This window comes from Leptonychotes weddellii, chromosome 9 (genome assembly GCF_054177405.1).
Source record: "Leptonychotes weddellii isolate Sample4059 chromosome 9, ASM5417740v2, whole genome shotgun sequence".
Taxonomy (NCBI): domain Eukaryota; kingdom Metazoa; phylum Chordata; class Mammalia; order Carnivora; family Phocidae; genus Leptonychotes; species Leptonychotes weddellii.
Genome location: NC_138377.1, coordinates 71,931,210 through 71,951,561, shown reverse-complemented (window position 1 = coordinate 71,951,561; position 20,352 = coordinate 71,931,210). Strand labels below are relative to the sequence as shown.

General features: G+C 37.5%; 2 protein-coding genes across 2 annotated transcripts in view; one reads left to right on the top strand and one right to left on the bottom strand.

Annotated features, from left to right (window-relative positions):
• Positions 1-10,214, top strand: part of RASGRP1 (RAS guanyl releasing protein 1) — a 78,987-nt gene extending 68,773 nt beyond the window's left edge. The window contains exons 15-16 of the mRNA XM_081831845.1: positions 101-486; positions 8,551-10,214. Of these exons, the coding sequence (XP_081687971.1) occupies positions 101-486; positions 8,551-8,685 (521 nt within the window). The 3' untranslated portion in view covers positions 8,686-10,214. The remainder of the gene's footprint in view (positions 1-100; positions 487-8,550) is intronic.
• A 3,096-nt stretch (positions 10,215-13,310) lies between these two features.
• Positions 13,311-20,352, bottom strand: part of FAM98B (family with sequence similarity 98 member B) — a 35,734-nt gene continuing 28,692 nt past the window's right edge. The window contains exons 7-8 of the mRNA XM_081830873.1: positions 17,638-17,805; positions 13,311-15,351 (exon numbers count right to left, since the gene is read on the bottom strand). Coding sequence (XP_081686999.1) covers positions 14,956-15,351; positions 17,638-17,805 — 564 coding nt within the window. The 3' untranslated portion in view covers positions 13,311-14,955. The remainder of the gene's footprint in view (positions 15,352-17,637; positions 17,806-20,352) is intronic.

Here is a 20,352-nt window from a genome sequence, read left to right as displayed (position 1 = left end):
GAGACCACTTTGGGCCCATGGAACTCCTATAATAAGAAAGGTCTCATCAGAGTCTGCTTTTCTGAGATCGAATACTAATATGTCCTGTATCTTTCTACAGCACCTGAGGAAGGGCCTTTCACATTCCCTAATGGGGAGGCAGTGGAACACAGTGAGGAAAGTAAAGATCGGACCATCATGCTCATGGGAGTGTCCTCACAGAAGATTTCTGTTCGGCTGAAGAGGACTGTCGCCCACAAGGCCACCCAGACGGAATCACTGTCTTGGCTTGGCAGTGAGGGTCCTTCTGGGACCTTGATGCTGTCCTCCCCAAGGAAGACAGCCCAGGATACTCTGTATGTGCTTCCCAGTCCCACATCTCCATGCCCCAGCCCCGTCTTGGTCAGAAAGCGGGCTTTTGTCAAGTGGGAGAATAAAGAATCCCTCATAAAATCAAAGGAGGATCTCCGTCATCTCAGACTCCCAACTTACCAAGAGCTGGAACAGGTACCTACCTTTTCTTTTCTTTCAGACTCTGAGAGAAGTGGGGCTGAACCAGGGAAGAACATATAAGCTGAAGATTCTGACCAGGTTGATTACTAGCAGGATAAAGCCAAAGAAGAAAAGAAAGGATTCTGGCTTTCTTTCAAACCAGTGGAGGCTACGTCTCACATTACAGGAGTAGAACAAGATATACTGGGCTCCCTATTGCCATTTCAAAGTGTTGGTGCCAGGACCCAAAGTCTGTTCACAATAGGCGCTTTGAGTAAAAAAACCAGTTTCTACTGATCAGCTTTACTGTGCTCACACCACAGCCCTGTTTCTAAATGAAACGCACATCAGAGAATGTGCTGATCTTCTATATACATTAGACAGAATCTGGCAGATGCACAGTTGAATATAATCTATAAACTGGTAACAACTGTACCAGGAGTTGCTTTTTCTTCAGCTTACAATGTCCTAATTATAAGGTGCCCCATAAAGGCATGATAAAGTTTACCAAGAAAGGAAGAATAGGAGTTTGGGAATATGGTTCCAAGGTTAGAGAAAAGAGCATAATGAAAGAGGGTAAGAAAGGAAAGGGGACAACAGGCAGTTGCCCTAATACTCAGTTCTGTAGGGCCAATAACTGATGTATTTCCTTTTGTTTAAAGTACAGGGCTCATGGTGGGGGCTGGCTCAGAGGGGCTCCTACCAGTATTTGTTAGGTAACTTTAAGTCATTTTAGAGAGAGGGAAGCTTAGATCCTTGACGGTTTTCTTTTTTCTAAAACATCAAGGTTGGCAATGTGTTTTTGGAGGCCTAGCAGTACAAACACAAAACCAATATCCACCCAGCGAGAACTCCTTAAATAATTCAACATATTACGTAGTGAAATTGCCCAAAAGGGCCTCAGAATCCCCTGCCTTCTCAGTGTTGTACCTTCCCTGTCAGACTCCTAGAAGCTGGAATCATGTGAAACTCTTGGCTTGGTGCCTGGAACAAAGGACATAATAGTAGGAGGAACATAGGAAAAAAGAACAGATTTTCTGGATGAAAGGTGTTCTCTGGCTCAGAGTGTTTTTAAGAATCAAGTCAATCAGAAGGTGACAACATGTGGGTTCCACAAAGCCCTTTCTCCTCAGGGGCAGCAACTGTCAAAAGCAATTTACATTTGTGATTCTGATACCAGATACACTGTGCCATACTCCGTCCTCTGTAAATACAAGGCAGGATTCCATGCTCTCTCTGGTTTGCTTCAGATCGTGAATAATCATCATCATGGAACACATTTGCCTAGCACATAGCAATCTAGATAAATTTCCACTGAGAAACAACTCCTTGTATCCAGATTACCCAGAAATTGCCTACAGTTGCAGGGAGGGAGTAACCAATATGGTATAATGTAAGAACACTGGACTCATAGGAGACTGGAGACATCATCAAGGCAACGGGAGCTGTACCTTTCTACTCTCCCCTTTTATTTACAACAAACCGGTTATTCATAACCAAACAAAAAGTGACCTCACGGGTACCTGCCTGTGCTCCGGAAAGTAGGTGGCTAGGCCTCAGATCCAAGGGAGGTGGCGAGCCTGCTCCACCCCATCTTGCCATGAGCAGGCAAGAGCAACACTGGAGAGTGCAAACCAGGTCAGACATGCAAGGAAGATACAGAAGTTGTGGAGGTCCCACTGGGAACGGAGCCAGACCGAGAAGAGTTTGGGGGCTGAGGAGAATCTTAGGAGTCAGCCTCCCTGCCCAGAACAACACTGCAATGCACTGGGCTTCCTCCCTCACAGAGGACAGGGAAAGCAAAGGTGGTGAGTGACTGGCCCCCTGGCTGCATAGGCTGTAGCTGGAGGGACCCATTTCTCTCCAACAGCACCCAGGTTTCTGAGGAAGGACCTCCAGCGCTTGGGGGAGGGAGAGGAAAGAGGCAGATAAGAATAACAAAGGGCACTGAAGGAACACATACCCCCCCCCCCGCCCCATCTCCCTCAGGGTTTCATAGCAGGTTTGCCCATGGACGTGTGGGAGTACCCCCACTCGAGGATCCCCCTATCATGCCGTGGGCAGCCCTCCACCTCTACTGCCAGTACTCTCTATATCAACTTTTTTAATGCACACTCCCAAATGCAGCACCAGAGCCGGCTTAGGTAAAAAGAAACCCAAAACTTGAGCTATAGTATGTGGCTACCTTATGAAAAACAAAAGGACTTTAAATGCCAGTCTGTTGAACTGTAACAGTCAAAGTAAACAACTAAGAAAGGTGTGTGCTACTACTTCAAATACGATGGCAGAGGCACATTTCGTGGGACACTATGGAATCTCACGGCATCACAAAGAGAAAAGAATTCCAGCAACCAAACTCAAAGGCATGGAATATTGGGATCTAACTGATAAAGAATTCAAAATAGCTGTTATAAAGAACAAGAAAAACTCAGAAAGGTTATTCAGTGAACTATGGAAAAAAATTAATGAACAGGAGTTCTTTGTCAAAAAGATTGAAATTTTTAAAGAACCAAATTCTGGAGCTCAAGAATTCAATAAGATGAAGAATGCACTAGAAAGCTTAGGAAATAAGGCAGATCAAGGAAAGAACTAGCAACTTAGAGGACAGGAATTTAGAAATGATTGAGAAGAGGAACTAAGATTTTTAAAAAAGTAAGAAACCCTACAAGAGCTATCAGTTATGATGGGAAAAATATAGAAGGAAAAAGAAGCAGAAAGCATATTTAGAGAAACAATAGCCGAGAACTTCCCAAACCTAGAGAAGAAAATGGAGAATACAAGTCCAAGAAGGTAATGTACCACCCAATTATTATTTTTTTATTTTTATTTTTTTTTTTTTAAGATTTTATTTATTTATTTGACAGAGAATGAGAGAGCACATGAGAGGGCGGATGGTCAGAGGGAGAAGCAGACTCCCCGCCGAGCAGAGAGCCCGACGCGGGACTCGATCCAGGGACTCCAGGATCATGACCCGAGCTGAAGGCAGTCGCTTAACCAACTGAGCCACCCAGGCGCCCCCAATTATTATTTTTTTAAAAGATTTTATTTGAGAGAGCAAGAAACAGCATGAATGGTGGGGAGGGGCAGAGGGAGAGGGAGAAAAGAACTGGGAAAAAAGAGAAACCTATGAAGGAACCCCATTAGCTATAAGCAGGTTTCTCAGCAAACTCTATAGGCCATGAGAAAGTGAAATGACAAAGTATTAAAACTGCTAGCAAGAACACTTCATCCAGTAGTCACCTTTCAGACATGAATGTGAAATAAAGGCTTTCTCAGACAAAAACTGAAAGCACTCAACCCCGCTAGACCAGCCTTGCAAGAAATGCTGAAAGTAGTTCTTCAAGCTGAAATGAAAGGATTTAGTGACATAAAAGCAAATGAAAGTACACCATACTCCAGCAATGATGAGAAATAAGCAGAATCAGAAAACTAACTATATTAGAATGGTGTGTTCAACCTCTTAATTGTAGGAGAATGGCCTAAGGAACGGAGCATTAAAGATAACTATAGCTACTATAATTTCTCAATGAATTCACAGCATAAAAAAAATTGTAATGTCGGGCGCCTGGGTGGCTCAGTTGGTTAGGCGACTGCCTTCGGCTCAGGTCATGATCCTGGAGTCCTGGGATCGAGTCCCGCATCGGGCTCCCTGCTCAGTGGGGAGTCTGCTTCTCCCTCTGACCCTCCCCCCTCTCATGTGCTCTCTCTCATTCTCTCTCTCTGAAATAAATAAATAAAATCTTTAAAAAAAAAAAATTGTAATGTCAAAAATATAAAAGGGAAGGAATAAAAGTGGATAGCACTTTATCTTTGGTCACCTATAAAGTTTCAAGCTAAAAAGGACTATTTTAATTATGAGATGTTTTACATGTAAGCCACATGGTAATCACAAAGCAAAAAGAATGAAATCTTGCCATTTGCAACAACGTGGATGGAACTAGAGGGTATAATGCTAAGCAAAGTCCATCAGAGACAAATACCATATGATTTCACTCATGTGGAATTTAAGAAACAAAACAGATGAACATAGGGAAAGGGAAGGAAAATAAAGTAAGAGGAAAACAGGGAGGCAAACCATTAGAGACTCTTAACCATAGGGAACAAACTGACAGTTGCTGGAGGGGAGGAGGGATAGGGTGAGTGAGTGATGGGCCTTAAGGAGGGCACTTGATGTAATGAGCACTGGGTGTTGTATGCAATTGATGAATCACTAAATTCTACCTATGAAACTAATACAATATGTTAATTAAATTGAATTTAAGTAAAATTTAAGTAAATGTAAGTAAAACTTTTTTTTTTAAATTTATTTATTTGACAGAGAGAGACACAGCGAGAGAGGGAACACAAGCAGAGGGAGAGGGAGAAGCAGGCTCCCCACAGAGCAGGGAGCCCGATGCGGGGCTCGATCCCGGGACTCCGGGACCATGACCTGAGCCGAAGGCAGACGCGTAACGACTGAGCCACCCAGGTGCCCCTAAGTAAAACATTTTTTAAAAAGGTTCAAATCACCGTGGAAAAATCACACTTTACAAGAGTAAAGAGAAATAGAGGGGGAAAAGAAAATGGAGATAGAAAACAACCAGAAGGCAAATACGATGGCAGTAGTAAGTCCTTACATAACAATAATCACTCTAAAAAATAAATGGATTGGTTTCACCAATCAAAAGGCACAGAGTGGCTGGATGGATAAAAAATAAGACCCAATTCTATGCTGCTTACAGGAAACTCATTTCAGCTCTAAAGACACATACCAGCTCAAAGTAAAGGGATGGAAGAGGATATTCCATGCAAATAGAAGCCCAAGGAAAATGGGGCATAGCCATACTTAGGTCAAACAAAACAGACTTCAAGCCAAAAATGTTAACAAGAGACAAAAGGTCATTATATAATGGTAAAAGGCTTGATACATCAACAAGATATAACAGTTGTAATATATATGCACTCAACACTGGGCTTCACTGGTGAAACCTACCAAACATTCAAAGAATTAACACCAATCCTTCTCAAACTCTTCCAGAAAATTGAGGGAATACTTCCAAACTTATTCTATAAGAAGAGCATTACCCTGATACCAGAGCCAGATTAGGACACCATAAGAAAACTATAGCCCAATACTGCTGATGAGTACAAATGCAAACATTCTCAACAAAATATTATCAAACTCAAAATAGAGGATTATACACCATGACCAAATGTGATTTATCCCTTGGATGCAAGCATAGGTCAACATATACAAATCAATAAATGTAATACATCACATTAGTAAAATGAAAGAAAAACCATATGATCATCTCAATAGAGGCAGAAAAGGCATTTGACAAAATATAACACCCTTTCAAATTAAAAAAAAAAAACAAAACAGCAGCAGATCAGGTATAGAAGGAACAGACCTCCACATAATAAGGGCCCAAAACGACAAACCCATAGCTAAGATACTCAGTGGAAAAAAAGTTAAAGCTTTTTCTCAAGATCAGAAACAAGACACAAGGAGGCTTACTCTCATCACTCTTATTCAACACATTACTAAAAATCTTAGCTAGAGTGATTAAGCAAGACAAAGAAATAAATAGCATCCAAATCAGGAAAGAAGTAAAACTGTCACTATTTGCAGATGACATGAGTCTGTATGTATAAAATCGCCAAAAGAACCAAAATACTGTTGGAACTAATCAAAAATTTAGGTATAGTTGCAGGCTACAAAATCAACATACAGAAATCAGCTGCGTTTCTACACACTTAGGATGAAATATCTGGAAAAGAAATAAAACTATCCCATTCATAATAGCACCAAAAGCAATGAAATACTTTGGAGTATATTTAACCAAGGAAGTGAAAGATCTGTACAATTTGAAAACAAGATTTGGCTGAAAGAAATCGAAGACAGAAACAAATGGAAAGATACCCCATGTTCATGACCAGAAGAACTGTTAAAATGTCCATACTACCCAAAGCCATCTACAGATTTAATGCAATCTCTATTAAAATAACAATAGCATTCTTTACAGAAATAGAAAAAAAAAAATCCTAAAATCTGTATGGAACCACGAAAGAACAAAGCTGGAGATATCATACTTCCTGATTTCAAACTACACTCAAAGCTACAGTAATAAAACCAGTATGGTACTGGCACAAAAACTAACACATAGACCAATGGAAGAATAAAGAGAGCCCAGAATTACAACTTGCTTATGCAGTGAGCTAATATTTGATAAGGGCACCAAGAGCACCCAAGGGGGAAAGGATAGTCTCTTCAACAAATAGAGACTACATCAAACTTAAAAGCTTTTGCACAGCGAAAGAACACAATGAAAAAGCAATATACAGAATGGGAGAAAATTTTTGCAAACTATAAACTGGATAAAGGGTTGATATCCAAATTATATAAAGAATTCATACAACTCAACAACAACAAAATCTGATTTAGAAATGGGCAGAAGAACTAAAGAGACATTTTTCTAAAGAATACATACAAATGGCCAACAGGTACATAAAAAGATGCTCAATATCGCTAATCATCAAGGAAATGCAAATCAAAACACGATGAGCTATCAACTCACACCTGTTAGAATGGTTAGCATCAAGAAAACAAGATAGCAAGTGCTTGCTAGGATGTGCTGAAAAGGGAACCCTCGTGCCCTGTTGGTGAAAATGTAAATTGGTGCAGCCACTATGGGACACAGCGTGGAAGTTTCTCAAATATTGAAAGCAAAACTATCATATTATCCAGCAATTCCACTTCTGGGTATTTATCTGAAGAACACAAAAATACTAACTCAAAAAGACACATACACCCCCATGTTCACTGCAGCATTATTTACAATAGGCAAGATATGGAAACAACCCAAGTGTCCATACCTCATCAATGAATGGACGACAATGTGTATATACACACACACACACAATGGAGTATCATTCAGCCATGAGAAGGAAATTTGCAACAACATGGATGGACCTCAAACACATTATGCTAAGTGAGACAAGACAGAGCAAGACAGGTACTGTATGACATCACTTATATATGGAATTTTAAAAAGCCAAACTTGCAAAAACAGATTAAAATGGTGGTTACGGGGCGCCTGGGTGGCTGAGTTAGTTAAGCGTCTGCCTTCGGCTTAAGTCATGATCCCAGGGTCCTGGGATCAAGTCCCGTATCAGGCTCCCTGCTCAGCGGGGAGGCTGCTTCTCCCTCTCTCTGCCTTTCCCCCCAGCTTGTGTTCTCTCTCTCTTGCTCACTCTCTCAAATAAATAAAAATAATAAAATAAAATGGCGGTTACCAGGGGAAGGATGGGAGGTACAGATGTTGTTTAAGGGTACCAACTTATAACGAGTGGTAAATAAGCCTGAAAGATACAATGCATGGTACAATGAACAATAAACAATACTGTACTATAATCCTCAAACCTGCTGAGTCCAGAACTTAAATTATTCCAATTACTAAAAAGGATATTATAACAATGAAAGGTGCTGATTGTCTTTACAATGGCAGTATTACAACATATCAAAATAACATGTTGTACATCTTAATTTATAGAATGTCATAGGTCAAATATAATTCAATTTAAAAAAGGCAGTAGCCTGGAAGTCAACTGCCGCAGAAAATTAGATAACTAAATCCCAATTTAGGGGGTAGGAAAAAATTCCTTATCAAAGGAGTCCATTACTTTTCAGTGATTTGGGGGGAAAAAACTTAGACTAAATGAACTATAATATTTCATATGACAGTATTCTGAGTCACTGTTTTCATACCTCAGACCTGACGAGAGACTCCATTTCTGCCAAGTTTAGGTCTCCCACTATACAGCATCCAAAGGTTTTATATCCACCTCTTGTCTGGGAATGGTTTATTCTGCCTGCTAGCCATCTTGATATGATAACAAAAACTAATTGCTGTTTGCACATGCTCACTTGACATTAAACTTGTTATTTTCTATTCAGAGCAAAATAAACGTCTTGAAAAGTTTTTAATTCTCAGCCATAGTGAATAGAAAACGCCAATCAAGTGTAGTACTCCCAATATTGTAACTGATTTGCTATTCATTGCTGCTTTATTAACATACCTCATTCTCCTTTCCCTTTAGGAAATAAATACCCTGAAAGCAGATAATGACGCTCTAAAGATCCAACTGAAATATGCACAGAAGAAAATAGAAACCCTCCAACTTGCAAGAAGCAATCATGTCTTAGCTCAAATGGAGCACGGTGACTGTTCTTAGCCCAGAAACTGAAGAAGCACAATGTGTAGAGGAGTATATCAGAGATCTCTTAACTAAAATGAGTAACACAAACACCTGGGGAACCTTAGATCGACCAGTTATTTTAAAAGGGTACTTTAAAACAGAAAAGCTTTTTTTTTTTTTTTTTTACTTGAAAGACTCCTCATGAGTGGAACTGTCTTCTCTTCCAGTCAGTTGAGTCAAAGGGTAGGAAGGCTGAAGAATGTAGAATTTTTGCCATTCACACCATAAACTTTTTTTTCCCCTGGAACTAATACCAACAGCTTGATAAAAATAGGACTACAGATTTCTGACAAGGTTGCTTCTCCTATGTGGCCTGTGTAGCTACTTCTTCCTCAGAACTAAAATCCCTGGAAAATTAATTTGCTTCCTTCTGTGGGTTTTCTGTGAACTGAAAGATTTATTTTATTCCATCCAAAGCTTGCTTACCGTGGGAAGAGACTCACATTCCAAAAATAGACTCACTTCCTCTATATTCCAGAATTCTTTTCGAATCCGGTTCCCACTTCACTACCTCAGATATCTAATCAATTAGCCTTCTCCCACTCCTTCCTCACTAGGCTCATACTCACATGAGGATATCTCATTTAAGGTTAAATTTAAGGTTGTCCTTTCTCTGTAGCTTTTGTCTTTAATCCAACAGTTCTAAGAAAACTAGCAAATAAAGAACTTTGAAGTTGTGCATGAAATTGATATAGTTCAAAGTTCAAAACAATGAGGATATCTATCTAGAAGTAAACTTCTAGAGATGGAGCCACAAATTTGGGGGTGGGGGAGGGGACTAAGACATTATCCAATTACAGGTCAACTCACAGTTTTAGTCTCACAGTCGTAAGTAGGCAAACTAAACACCTGGAAACATAGCTAATACCACCTAATACACGACCGGCCAGGTAGCTAAAAAAAACCTGCCAACGTGGTATTTGTCCTCATATACCTACACTGGGATAGAATTAGAAATTTATGGCCTTTTGAAAGAATCTGTTTAACTTTTCATGTGCCATCTTTATCTTTTTTTTTTTTTTTGAAGTAACTATTTTGAACTGATTTTGTGCTATACTGTCTTCACTATTAATATTATTTAGAAATAAGCTAACTGGATCAGAGGCTTCAATAAGACCTGAGAACGTGTATATGTGTATATATTATGTATATACAATATCAAGCATGCATGTGACTTGGAATTTTGTTTCCTCCTTCATAAAATGTGGGGGTGAATTAAACAACTTTGTCATTTACACAAATCCACAAAGTTAGTTTGTTATAAGATAAAGAAATTGCTCACAATGTAAGATGTACTGTTCAGCAAAATCACAATGGAGTCCTATGAGTTTTCTATTAATGAAGGTTAATGATAAATGGGCTCATTAAATTGGGCAACTGTTTACAAACTCCCGATCTATATGATTTCTCTAAAAAGTTCATGTAATCATTTTCTTTTTGAGGGGAACTTACCTTCCATGCTTGGAAAGCTTGGTACCAAGCATACTTGAAATTCATACGCAAGTTGACCAACTGCCAAGAACATAATCTCAACAATTAAAAGTTTGAAACCTAAAACCAACAACACCAAATCTTATTCAGAATACAAAGTATATACAGTGTAATTTCCTTGGAGGATTCAGATCATTTAAGAAGTTTATCTGATGAAAGACCAGTTTCCATTTGCATACACCTCCTTGTACTGAGCTTTAGTGACAAAACTAGTGAGTGGCTTTCAGTTAGTGTTTTAAAGAATTACTTTATGCACAAATTTACCCTTTCCTAATTCCAAATTCAGAAATCCCCAGAGCAGGCTGCTTAGGTCCATCACCTGGTATATAAGTTAAGAAGCACTTTGTCCACATAAGTAGCAAACATGAATTTATGATAATCTTAAAATTCATGTTCTTCACTATTATTCTTTCCCTCTGATACAGACCAAAGGTGGTACAGCTCATTTCTTTATAAACACAGTCATGTAACACAATTTTTCATTCTCCTTACCCTCCATCCAAAATACAGACCCCAGTTAACTCCTGTGTACATATTCTGTAATCCTAAAATTCCAAAGGTCAGAGCTCCCTTAATCAAATTAATATGGCTAGAGGGTCTTAAGCATTCCAGAATTTATCACTAAAATGGGCAGGAAGCAGTAGTTTTATCACAAGTTTTTACAGTCCAGCAAGGGCCAAAGATGAATAGCATGTAAATTAATATTTGCATTGAGCTACATGGGATTAGTAGAATCTACAGAAATAATCTGGAAAAAATTTTTGGTTTGTCAAGCCTAGGATACAAACTTTTATGTCTTATACTGACTTGAAATATGTTTGAGCACATATTTATCTGTCAAAACAAGGACAAATCTTGTTTTGTCAACAGCAATGTCACTTATTTTCTTTGGTAACTGACTTGCCTTTTTACTGACCGTTTGTGAATTTCTGTCTAAGGATCTATAATGTAAAAGAACTGCAAGGAAAAAACAAGTGTACAGATTGTAAAGGGTTTTTTTTTTTTTTTGATACCTAATGTAAGTTTTCTTTGTGTAATATTTATATGATAAAAGACATTAGGATCCCTACCACATAGCTGTCTTGTGTTTCTTCTAGTTCATGAATATGTAGAAGCTTCTCTTAAAAAATCTATAATCCAAAGCTGACAATACTTGCCTATTCTATTAACCAAACTGGGTATTCCTGGAAGGAAAAGCAAAGCAATTATTCAGTGTAAGTTTTTCTCAATCTTTTTATAACATGAAGTAACAGTACAGAAATATTCAACCTTTTCCTATCTTACTGCATAAGGACTTACAGCGGTCCCCAAATATTAAGCCTATAAATAACTTATGAAGGAGACAAATTTAAGGTTGTCCTTTCTCTGTAGCTTTTGTCTTTAATTCAACAGTTCTAAGAAAACTAGCAAGTAAAGAACTTTGAAGTTGTGCATGAAATTGATATAGTTCAGTCCAATGTAGACCACCCAAAGCAATTCATTTGTGTTCATGACTACTCAGAGTGATTAAGAGATAGCTATGACTTCCTCTTAATCCCCAATTCTGTTTAACCAGACCAATGAAGAATTCCAAATTCCACTATGGAATGCATTCTGCTACATTTGGATGTGGGTGTATTTATCCTTTTGGCAATTCGTAACACTTCATACAAAATAAGTCACAATGACAACCTGACCCTGAAGGAGAGATTAAACTGCCTCCTTTCTTTCATCCCCAGATTCCATCCCAAATTTATCTATCCTGTGCTTCTTATAAGGTATCATCTCATTGCTCAGAACATTTCCTGGTCACAAATCTTTTCTGGGTTTATCATACCTTCTTCTGACATAAATAAAGGTAATTAAGTGTTCTTGGTTTAAAATGTTTTTTCTCTTTAGTGAAGCAAGGTTTCCCTGATCTGCAGAACACAAGGCCATAGGTTCAAAGAAAACATCTCACCCTTCTGCTGAGAGCTATGTGTAAAATGGATGGGGACACACATTCTTTGTAAGGTCCAGATAAGAGATTAGTTACTTTAACCCAGAATCTCTCAGTAAAGTCATGTCTAGGGCACCTGGGTGGCTCAGTTGGTTAAGCGACTGCCTTCGGCTCAGGTCATGATCCTGGAGTCCCAGGATCGAGTCCCGCATCGGGCTCCCTGCTCAGCAGGGAGTCTGCTTCTCCCTCTGACCCTCCTCCCTCTCATGCTCTCTGTCTCTCATTGTCTCCCTCGCAAAAAAAAAAAAAAAAAAAACCTTAAAAAAAAAAAAGTCATGTCTATAGGTGCTATTAAGATACCAAAGGCTAGACTAAGGCAGGGAGGGGGGAAAAAAAAGGGGGGGGGGAGGAAGATAAATGAGGTAATAGGGGAAAATGAAACTGAGAACCGGGCAAAAAGGAATGAAGAGGAGGCCCATAAAAAGGTTTAGATTGTAGGAAGCAGTAAAGTACCATTCATCATACTCTGCATTTGTACTGCACTCAATTTATAAAACATTTTCACATTATGGCTGTTGACATCAAAGCCCCAAATTGCCTATTGCTAGTCTAGCTATTGCTCAGCACACACTTCTACAAAACAAATTTTTACTTAAAAAAGAATATCATGGGGGCGCCTGGGTGGCTCAGTCGATTAAGCGGCTGCCTTCGGCTCAGGTCATGATCCCAGGGTCCTGGGATCGAGTCCCACATCGGGCTCCCTGCTCAGTGGGGAGTCTGTTTCTCCCTCTCCCTCTGCCTGCCTCTCTGCCTACTTGTGCGCTCTCTCTCTCTGTCAAATAAATAAATAAAATCTTTTAAAAAAAAAAAAAAAATCATGAAAATCCTACCTTCCAGGGAAGAAAAAGATTAGGGTCTAGATCACCCTGCTTATCATTCAAGTGAAGTTTATGAGAATGTATAAATAGGAGTGGTTCCAGCTCCAATATGATCCCAGGAGCAAGCGATAAAACTGGATAAGGTTTACAGCAAGTATAGTGGATAACTCAACAGCACTCCTATGAAGGTATAAGGAAATCTTACAGAAATGGATAAATTAATGTTTCTGCCATTGTTTACCACAAACCTTGAGTGATAAAAGTTGAAAGTAGTTGTAAACCCCTTCTATATCAGCAACTATACTCCAGTAGTCTTTGATTAAATATTTTTAAAAATTATTTATTTTTCAGAATTCATAGCTATTGAAAAGAATGTTTTAATTACAGAAAGCCTTTTTTTCCCAACTATCACAAATGAAATTAAGTATCTTCATTAAATATAAACACATTTTTAAAATCTATTTTACAAATAACCTAAAGTTTGTTTTCCTGTCCTGAACAAATTTCTTTGAAGAGTTAGCTTGAAAAATACATGGCAAAGACTGCAGTATACACAATATTTAAAGTTTTAACATTATTTTAGTTTTCGCTACAGGGTTTACTGTAAAGCAAAACAAAACAACAACAATGAAACTGCCAAATATCAAATACCATGTGTCCACTGGTAATCAGCTTTCTATCTGTTGAGTTTGCTAGATCAAAGAAAGTTGTTATGCACAGGTGTCAACCAAGAGCCCACACTGGGATACACATTTTACAGTGGGAATGAAAAAATGTGTGTGACTATCTTATCTAACTCTCTATACTAAAAGAAAAATGCATTAAACCATCACAACAAGCCCTCAATAAATGGCACTTGTACTTACGTCTTTATGAAACAATCTGAGAAGAGTGCAAGTGTCCCATTCCTCATTTGACAAATGAGGACAAATCAATCCTTGAGAGCTATGGTCATTTCAGCCCATAGAACCCCTGGGCTACCATGATTCAAATTCACAACTCTTGATCTCCAAACCTTTACCTGCTCCAACCACCAAACCACATGTAACCACTCCCTAACCCTGTTTCCCAAATCGAGCTATGAATCAGAATTTCCAAGGGATGCCCTACCTCTGATGGACTGAAACTGGCAATTACTGCCCTAATCCTGAGCAATACAGCTCAGCCTGCATTTTAATATTCAAACACCTAAGGTGATGGCACAAATGAAGAGACCAGTTTATATGAGTATTATTTACATCACCATGTAAAATTATTGCTTGTCCTTATCCCTTTAGGGTAATTCTGACCTCAGTCTTTAACTTTGCTTTGTTAAACAAAATCACAGATTTCAAATCCACCTGGAAAATAAATCAAATATACATAGCAAAAAGTAGGCTTGAGCTTCAATTAATGGAACTTTTAACAGAAACCTGGTCAGAGGAATTGCTGCCTATAAAAGAACAAACAAGTCATGACAACTACCTATTGAACACAACTATCAGATCAGTCCCTTTCCCTATTTCCCTATAAAGTATAATTTTATCAAATACAAAACACGGCACAGGAATACAGATGAGGCAACAGTCTATATTCCTTTCCATTACAAGTTGGGTTATTTATGTGTTTCAAACCTGAATAAAATACAGGTAACAATCTAAATTCAATCATGACAATAAAATACTTTCCATTTTCTAAGTCTGATGGAAATAAATATTTACATTTTTAAAAATAATTTTTGCTCATTTTTTGTTTTTTAAAAAGACATGCTCAAGGGTACACAGAATATGGAAAAATCATCACTCTAAGAGATCAGATGGTAGTATAAAACAATGCTCTTACAGATTAACCCAATTCAAGAATGGTATCAGGGAATCTAACATGGTGTTTATTTCAAAGATGACATTCAAGTATGTTATTTAGAACACTACACCTAATGTCTCTGCCAAGAAAAGCACTGCTATCTAATTTTGGTAGTTTTTAATATCTTCTATATCCACCCCCACCTCCTCCATAAGGATCTCCATAACCTCTTCCACCATAGCCCCCTCTTCCACCATAGCCCCCTCCTCTTCCACCATAATCTCCCCTCCCCCCATAATCTCCTCTGCCTTGGAAACCTCCTCCTCTACTACCCCCTCCCCCGCTTCCTCCCCACCCTCCTCCTCCTCCACCACCTCCCCAACCTCCCCCACCTCCCCCACCTCCCCAGCCACCTCTTCCACCCCCACCACCTCCTCGACCACCCCCACCTCCACCACCCCAACCACCCCTTCCGCCGCCTTCTTGTCTCTTTTGCCAAGGGGGCATTTCAGGGGGTGGTGGTTCGATTTCATTCGGCCGTCCTCCTCTGTCAGGCACCCTTCCCATCAGCACCTGTGTGAAGAGACATTGTCCTTCAGGTTCTAATATTTTAGAAATTACAATTTACATAAAGGATTCAAGTGATATTGAACTTACTGTTCTAATAAAGAAACAGAAGCCAAATATTTAAGGACATGAAAGCATCAGACATGTAACACGAATTAATACTGAAAATATAAATGTGATGTGTGACAAATTCCTCACAGTGTAGATTACTTTTAAACAATCTGGGGAATATTGCTGAAACTTAAGGGCTTGTTAATTTTCTCTTGTTCAAATTTGTTTCAAATTCTGGAATAAATGCAGTACCCACCATACTAAAATATTTTTACCAACATATTTTCAATATACATAAATTATATACCCTATATTCATTAACTTCATATCTATTTATACAACAACTCTGGACTTCCCACTGCCATTCATTTGGTCATGGATTATCTAACAAAAAATTATATTCCTAAACACGTATTATTTTAAAAGTATTAAGTATATATGGTAACATGTGAATTTAATGAGATGTCAGAGATGAGTATGACTATAATCCAAGGTATCCCTCTAGAGATACAAGGATTCTCAATGAACTATTCCTTTCTTATGAAACTTAAGCTCACTAACTTTCAATGATGATACTAGTTACTATATTATCATAGAGAAAATAAAGTCTTGATAGGCCCTCATAACCATTCTTCACAATACTTGAAGGATAAGCCAGGGAAGAGTTTGGTTTAATCCCCAGCCTTCTGTAGAAAGGAGCTACTTTATATGCCCATAAATACAGACAGACACTGCTGAGGAAGTTAAGTTAGGAGACTAGCTTCCTGCTCATCTCTTTCAGGAAAGAAGGTAAAACAGTAACTGCCTCAACCAAAATGACCTACAAATCAGTTAGGTTCTACTTCCATTGATCCTCTCATCAAAACCATGTTTTAGTAACTTATGTCATAAATTAAAGACAAAAAGTACAACATCCTTACTGTGGGGGCATTGTTCGAAGAATGCAAACATTCTCTTAAAGTCACCAATAATGTTCTAATTACCAAATGCAAAAAACAGCTTTTTTTGGTTGTAATTTTCATTGGTCTCTCCACCAAACGAACATGCTATGTTGGTGGCCACGTGGGGACACTGCTCCAAGAACTGATAAGATTGCCTTCAAATGGACTATAAATCATAACTTGGAAAAGAGATGGGCAATGTCACTTAAAGTAGAACTCTTAATCCCCTAAGACTAGATCATGACCTGATATAAGATACTAAGTAACATATTTAAAGACAGAATAGTTTCAAGAGGCAGAGGATGTTGATCTAAAACAGAAGAGGGAGGAACAAACACTGGTAACTTAGTAATAATTAACAAGTTGACTTTATATACACCCATCCCTCTAGCAAGATATACTGTATCAAGGACACTTTTTTCACTGAGTAACAATGTTTTAAAATTGCCCAAATCCCTTCTGACTTTTTGCTCTTTCCTAATAAAGTCTGCCATAAAGTGCTCTAAATATAGGGCACATGCCAGTCAAACTGACAAATCTAGATTATTGTCATTGCTGCTGTTGTAAAAGATTCAATCTCTTTGAGCTTGTTTAAAAGCAATGTTATTAGAGAAATGTATCTATACTCTTAATCAGAAAATGGAACCTCCAAAAGATTCAGTAACCTGCCCAAGGTGACTCCTCTATGTAAATGATAGAACTAAGATAGGAATCCAGACCTGTAAGTCTCCAAAGCATGTACTCTTCCTTTACATCAAGGATATAAGGAACCTGTCACTACCTGAAACAACTACTACAGATTTTTACTGACAAAAAATAAATACATTCTTGGAAAGAAGGCAAATAATTCTTGCTAAAGCTATTGATAAAATCAATTCTTAATTCCTCTAATTCAAATAGATTTATTTTTGATTTATGAATACAGAGACTCAAATGAACATGCACACACAAAACATAACTAAGGCTGGATGAACTGAAATACTATCACCACTCTATTCTAGGAGTTTACCAGGGTGAGAGAGAAAAATGGATTGAAATCTATAAAAACGGGCGCCTGGGTGGCTCAGTTGGTTAAGCGACTGCCTTCGGCTCAGGTCATGATCCTGGAGTCCTGGGATCGAGTCCCGCATCGGGCTCCCTGCTCAGCAGGGAGTCTGCTTCTCCCTCTGACCCTCCCCCCCCCTCATGTGCTCTCTCTCTCAAATAAATAAATAAAATCTTTAAAAAAAAAAAAATCTATAAAAACACCAAATGAGGATATTATACATTCATTTTCCACTGTATTGAAAGAAAAACCAACCTTATTAATGGCACATGCCGTCTTCTCACGGCTGGAGCCACTACTTGTTCTAATGATCTTGGACAGATCTTCACGAGCAGCAAGTAGATGTGCCAGTGTAATCGTTGTCTTGGGTGATAAAGCATAACGCTTAGGCTGGTAAATTCTTGCTATGTCATCTGTTTTTACCTAAATAACAAAAGATAGGGGGAAAAAGAGCCAAAGAACATTTCAATGAAAGAACAATGGCAATCATCATCTTCAGAAAGAAAAAAGAGATAATGCACAAGCAAAGAAACAGAAAAGAGCAAAACATTTAAATATCTCATCATTTGTATGCAGAATGAAAAAAAGAGACCAACAGATGCCAAAAGAATACATAACTACCAATAACAAGTCATTAAAAAATAACACAAAGAAAGATTCCATCAATATTAGCTAACAACAAAATACCTAAAAACAGCCTTAACCAAAAACACATATAGGACCTTTAAGAAGGAAACATCAGTAAAGCTTATAAAAACAACAAGAAAACTTGAATGAATCGAGAAAAATGCCAAGTTTCTGGATAGGGACATTGAGTATTGTCATTTTCCCCCCAAATTAACTTATACATTTATTGTAATACTAATGGAATGGTTTTTGAGAGGATGGGGGGAAAAAAGGAATCTAAAGTTAATCCAGAAACTAAATATGTAATTACAACAAAAAGAATTTTGAGAAATAAGAGTTCTACCAGATATTACTATGTAATATGAAATCATCATCACTGTCTTAACAGTTAACATTCCTTGAGTACTTATTAAACGTGCCAGGATACTGTCCACTTAATAGTCATTTCTTTAATCCTTAAAACATCCTTTTAGAGTGGTTGCTTTTATTATCCCCTTTTGCAGATAGAAAAAGAAATGAGACCTGGAAAGCTTAAACAGTTTCCCCAAAATACACAGAGTCCCAGTTTTGCCTACCTACTAATAAAGGTTCTAGCTGACCCCCAGGCAAAGGTACAGATAACAATATACTATCCTACCTCAGTCTAATTAAATGGAACTTGGGGAAAAAATAGACTGATGAAACAAAACAGGCAATTAAAATTCAGAGCTTCATATATATATGACTGCAATGACAGAGGAGGTATCAAAGATCAGTGAGAAATGGGGGGCGGGAAGTAAAAAAAAAAAATCAGTGAGAAAAGGGATGGATGAATTTTTAAATGATGTTGGAATGAACTGCTATTTATAAAAAAAAAAAGGAACAATAATAAGGCACACCATATAACAAAGAGAATTCCAAATACAATAAAGAGCTCACTGTTTAAGGTTTTAATTTAAATTGAAAAACTTAACTATATTACAAAGATTAAAATTTCTATACATCAAAAACATAAAACAAAAAAACTGGTGAAAATATTTTCAACAAATAAAGCAACTAGCTAACTTCCTTAATATATAAAAAGACCAAAAGGAAAACGGGAAGATCCTAAGGGGGAAAAAAGACAAGACACAAAAAGAAATTTCAAAACAAGAGGAAATTCAATGGACTAATAATCTTATGAAAAAAAGTTGAACTTTACCAATAATGAAAATATACAGCTTAAAACAATTTAGTCTTTTTTAACCATCACGTTAGCAACAAAACTGTTAATATTCTGAATATTAAAGAAACTAAAGTGAGGACAAAATTTTATTTACCGTACTGGTAGTTTAAATTCATAAAAACTTTCCAGAAAACAATTTGGCCATGGGAATCAAGACCATCAAGAGTCATAACCTTTGACACAGTAAATTTCCACTTAGGAATCCACCATAAGAATATAGCTTGCAATTTACAAATAAAAATTACATACATTAATATTCCTAGTAGTAGTTAATACAGGAAAAAATGTCTAAAATAAGAAATTACGGCATCATTATATGATAAAATATAATGCGGCCATAAAAAGGATACTGAAAGGAAGTACTGCTACATTCAACAACAATGAATGAACCTTGAAAGCATTATGCTAAGCCACCAGACATAAAAAGCCACATACTATATGATTCCACTTATATGAACTGTCAGAATAAGTAAATCCAAAAAGCTTTTACCGAAGCAGATCATAGTAGCAGCTGTCAGGGAAGGGAGATATGGAGTTTTGGGGTGACTGCCAATGGGTTCCTTTTGAGGGTGATGGAAATGTTTTGGAACTAGACAGTAGTAATACAAAATTACAGTGAATATACTAAAAACCACCAAATTGTACATTTTAAGATGGTGAATTTTACTGCAAAAAAATTAATTAAAAATTAATTTTAAGAAGAATATTAAAATAAAACTTTTAGAGGTATGTGACAATGATCACAATACAATCAGTGAAAAAAGCAAACTATAACATTATACTCAGTGTTATCTTAATACTAGCAAAATAATGAAGAAATCAGATTAACCATACTAATAAATATATATAATCTTTCCAAAGGGCAACTCTAGAGTATGCATCAAAACATTAAAATCTATTTATATTGTTTCATCAAGAAATTCCACTTTAGGAATATATCATGGACATGAACAAAAATTTAGCTGCTGAGCATATCATTAAAGGGTCAGACAAAATTAAAGAAAACCTCAATATCAATAGAGTATTAAACTTACTTGATAAAATATTCTACAAAGAGTTTAAATGCTGTAGAACAATATTTTATGAGTCATTCAACAATCTCAGACACGTGAAATAGGGGGGAAATGATAATGATATTT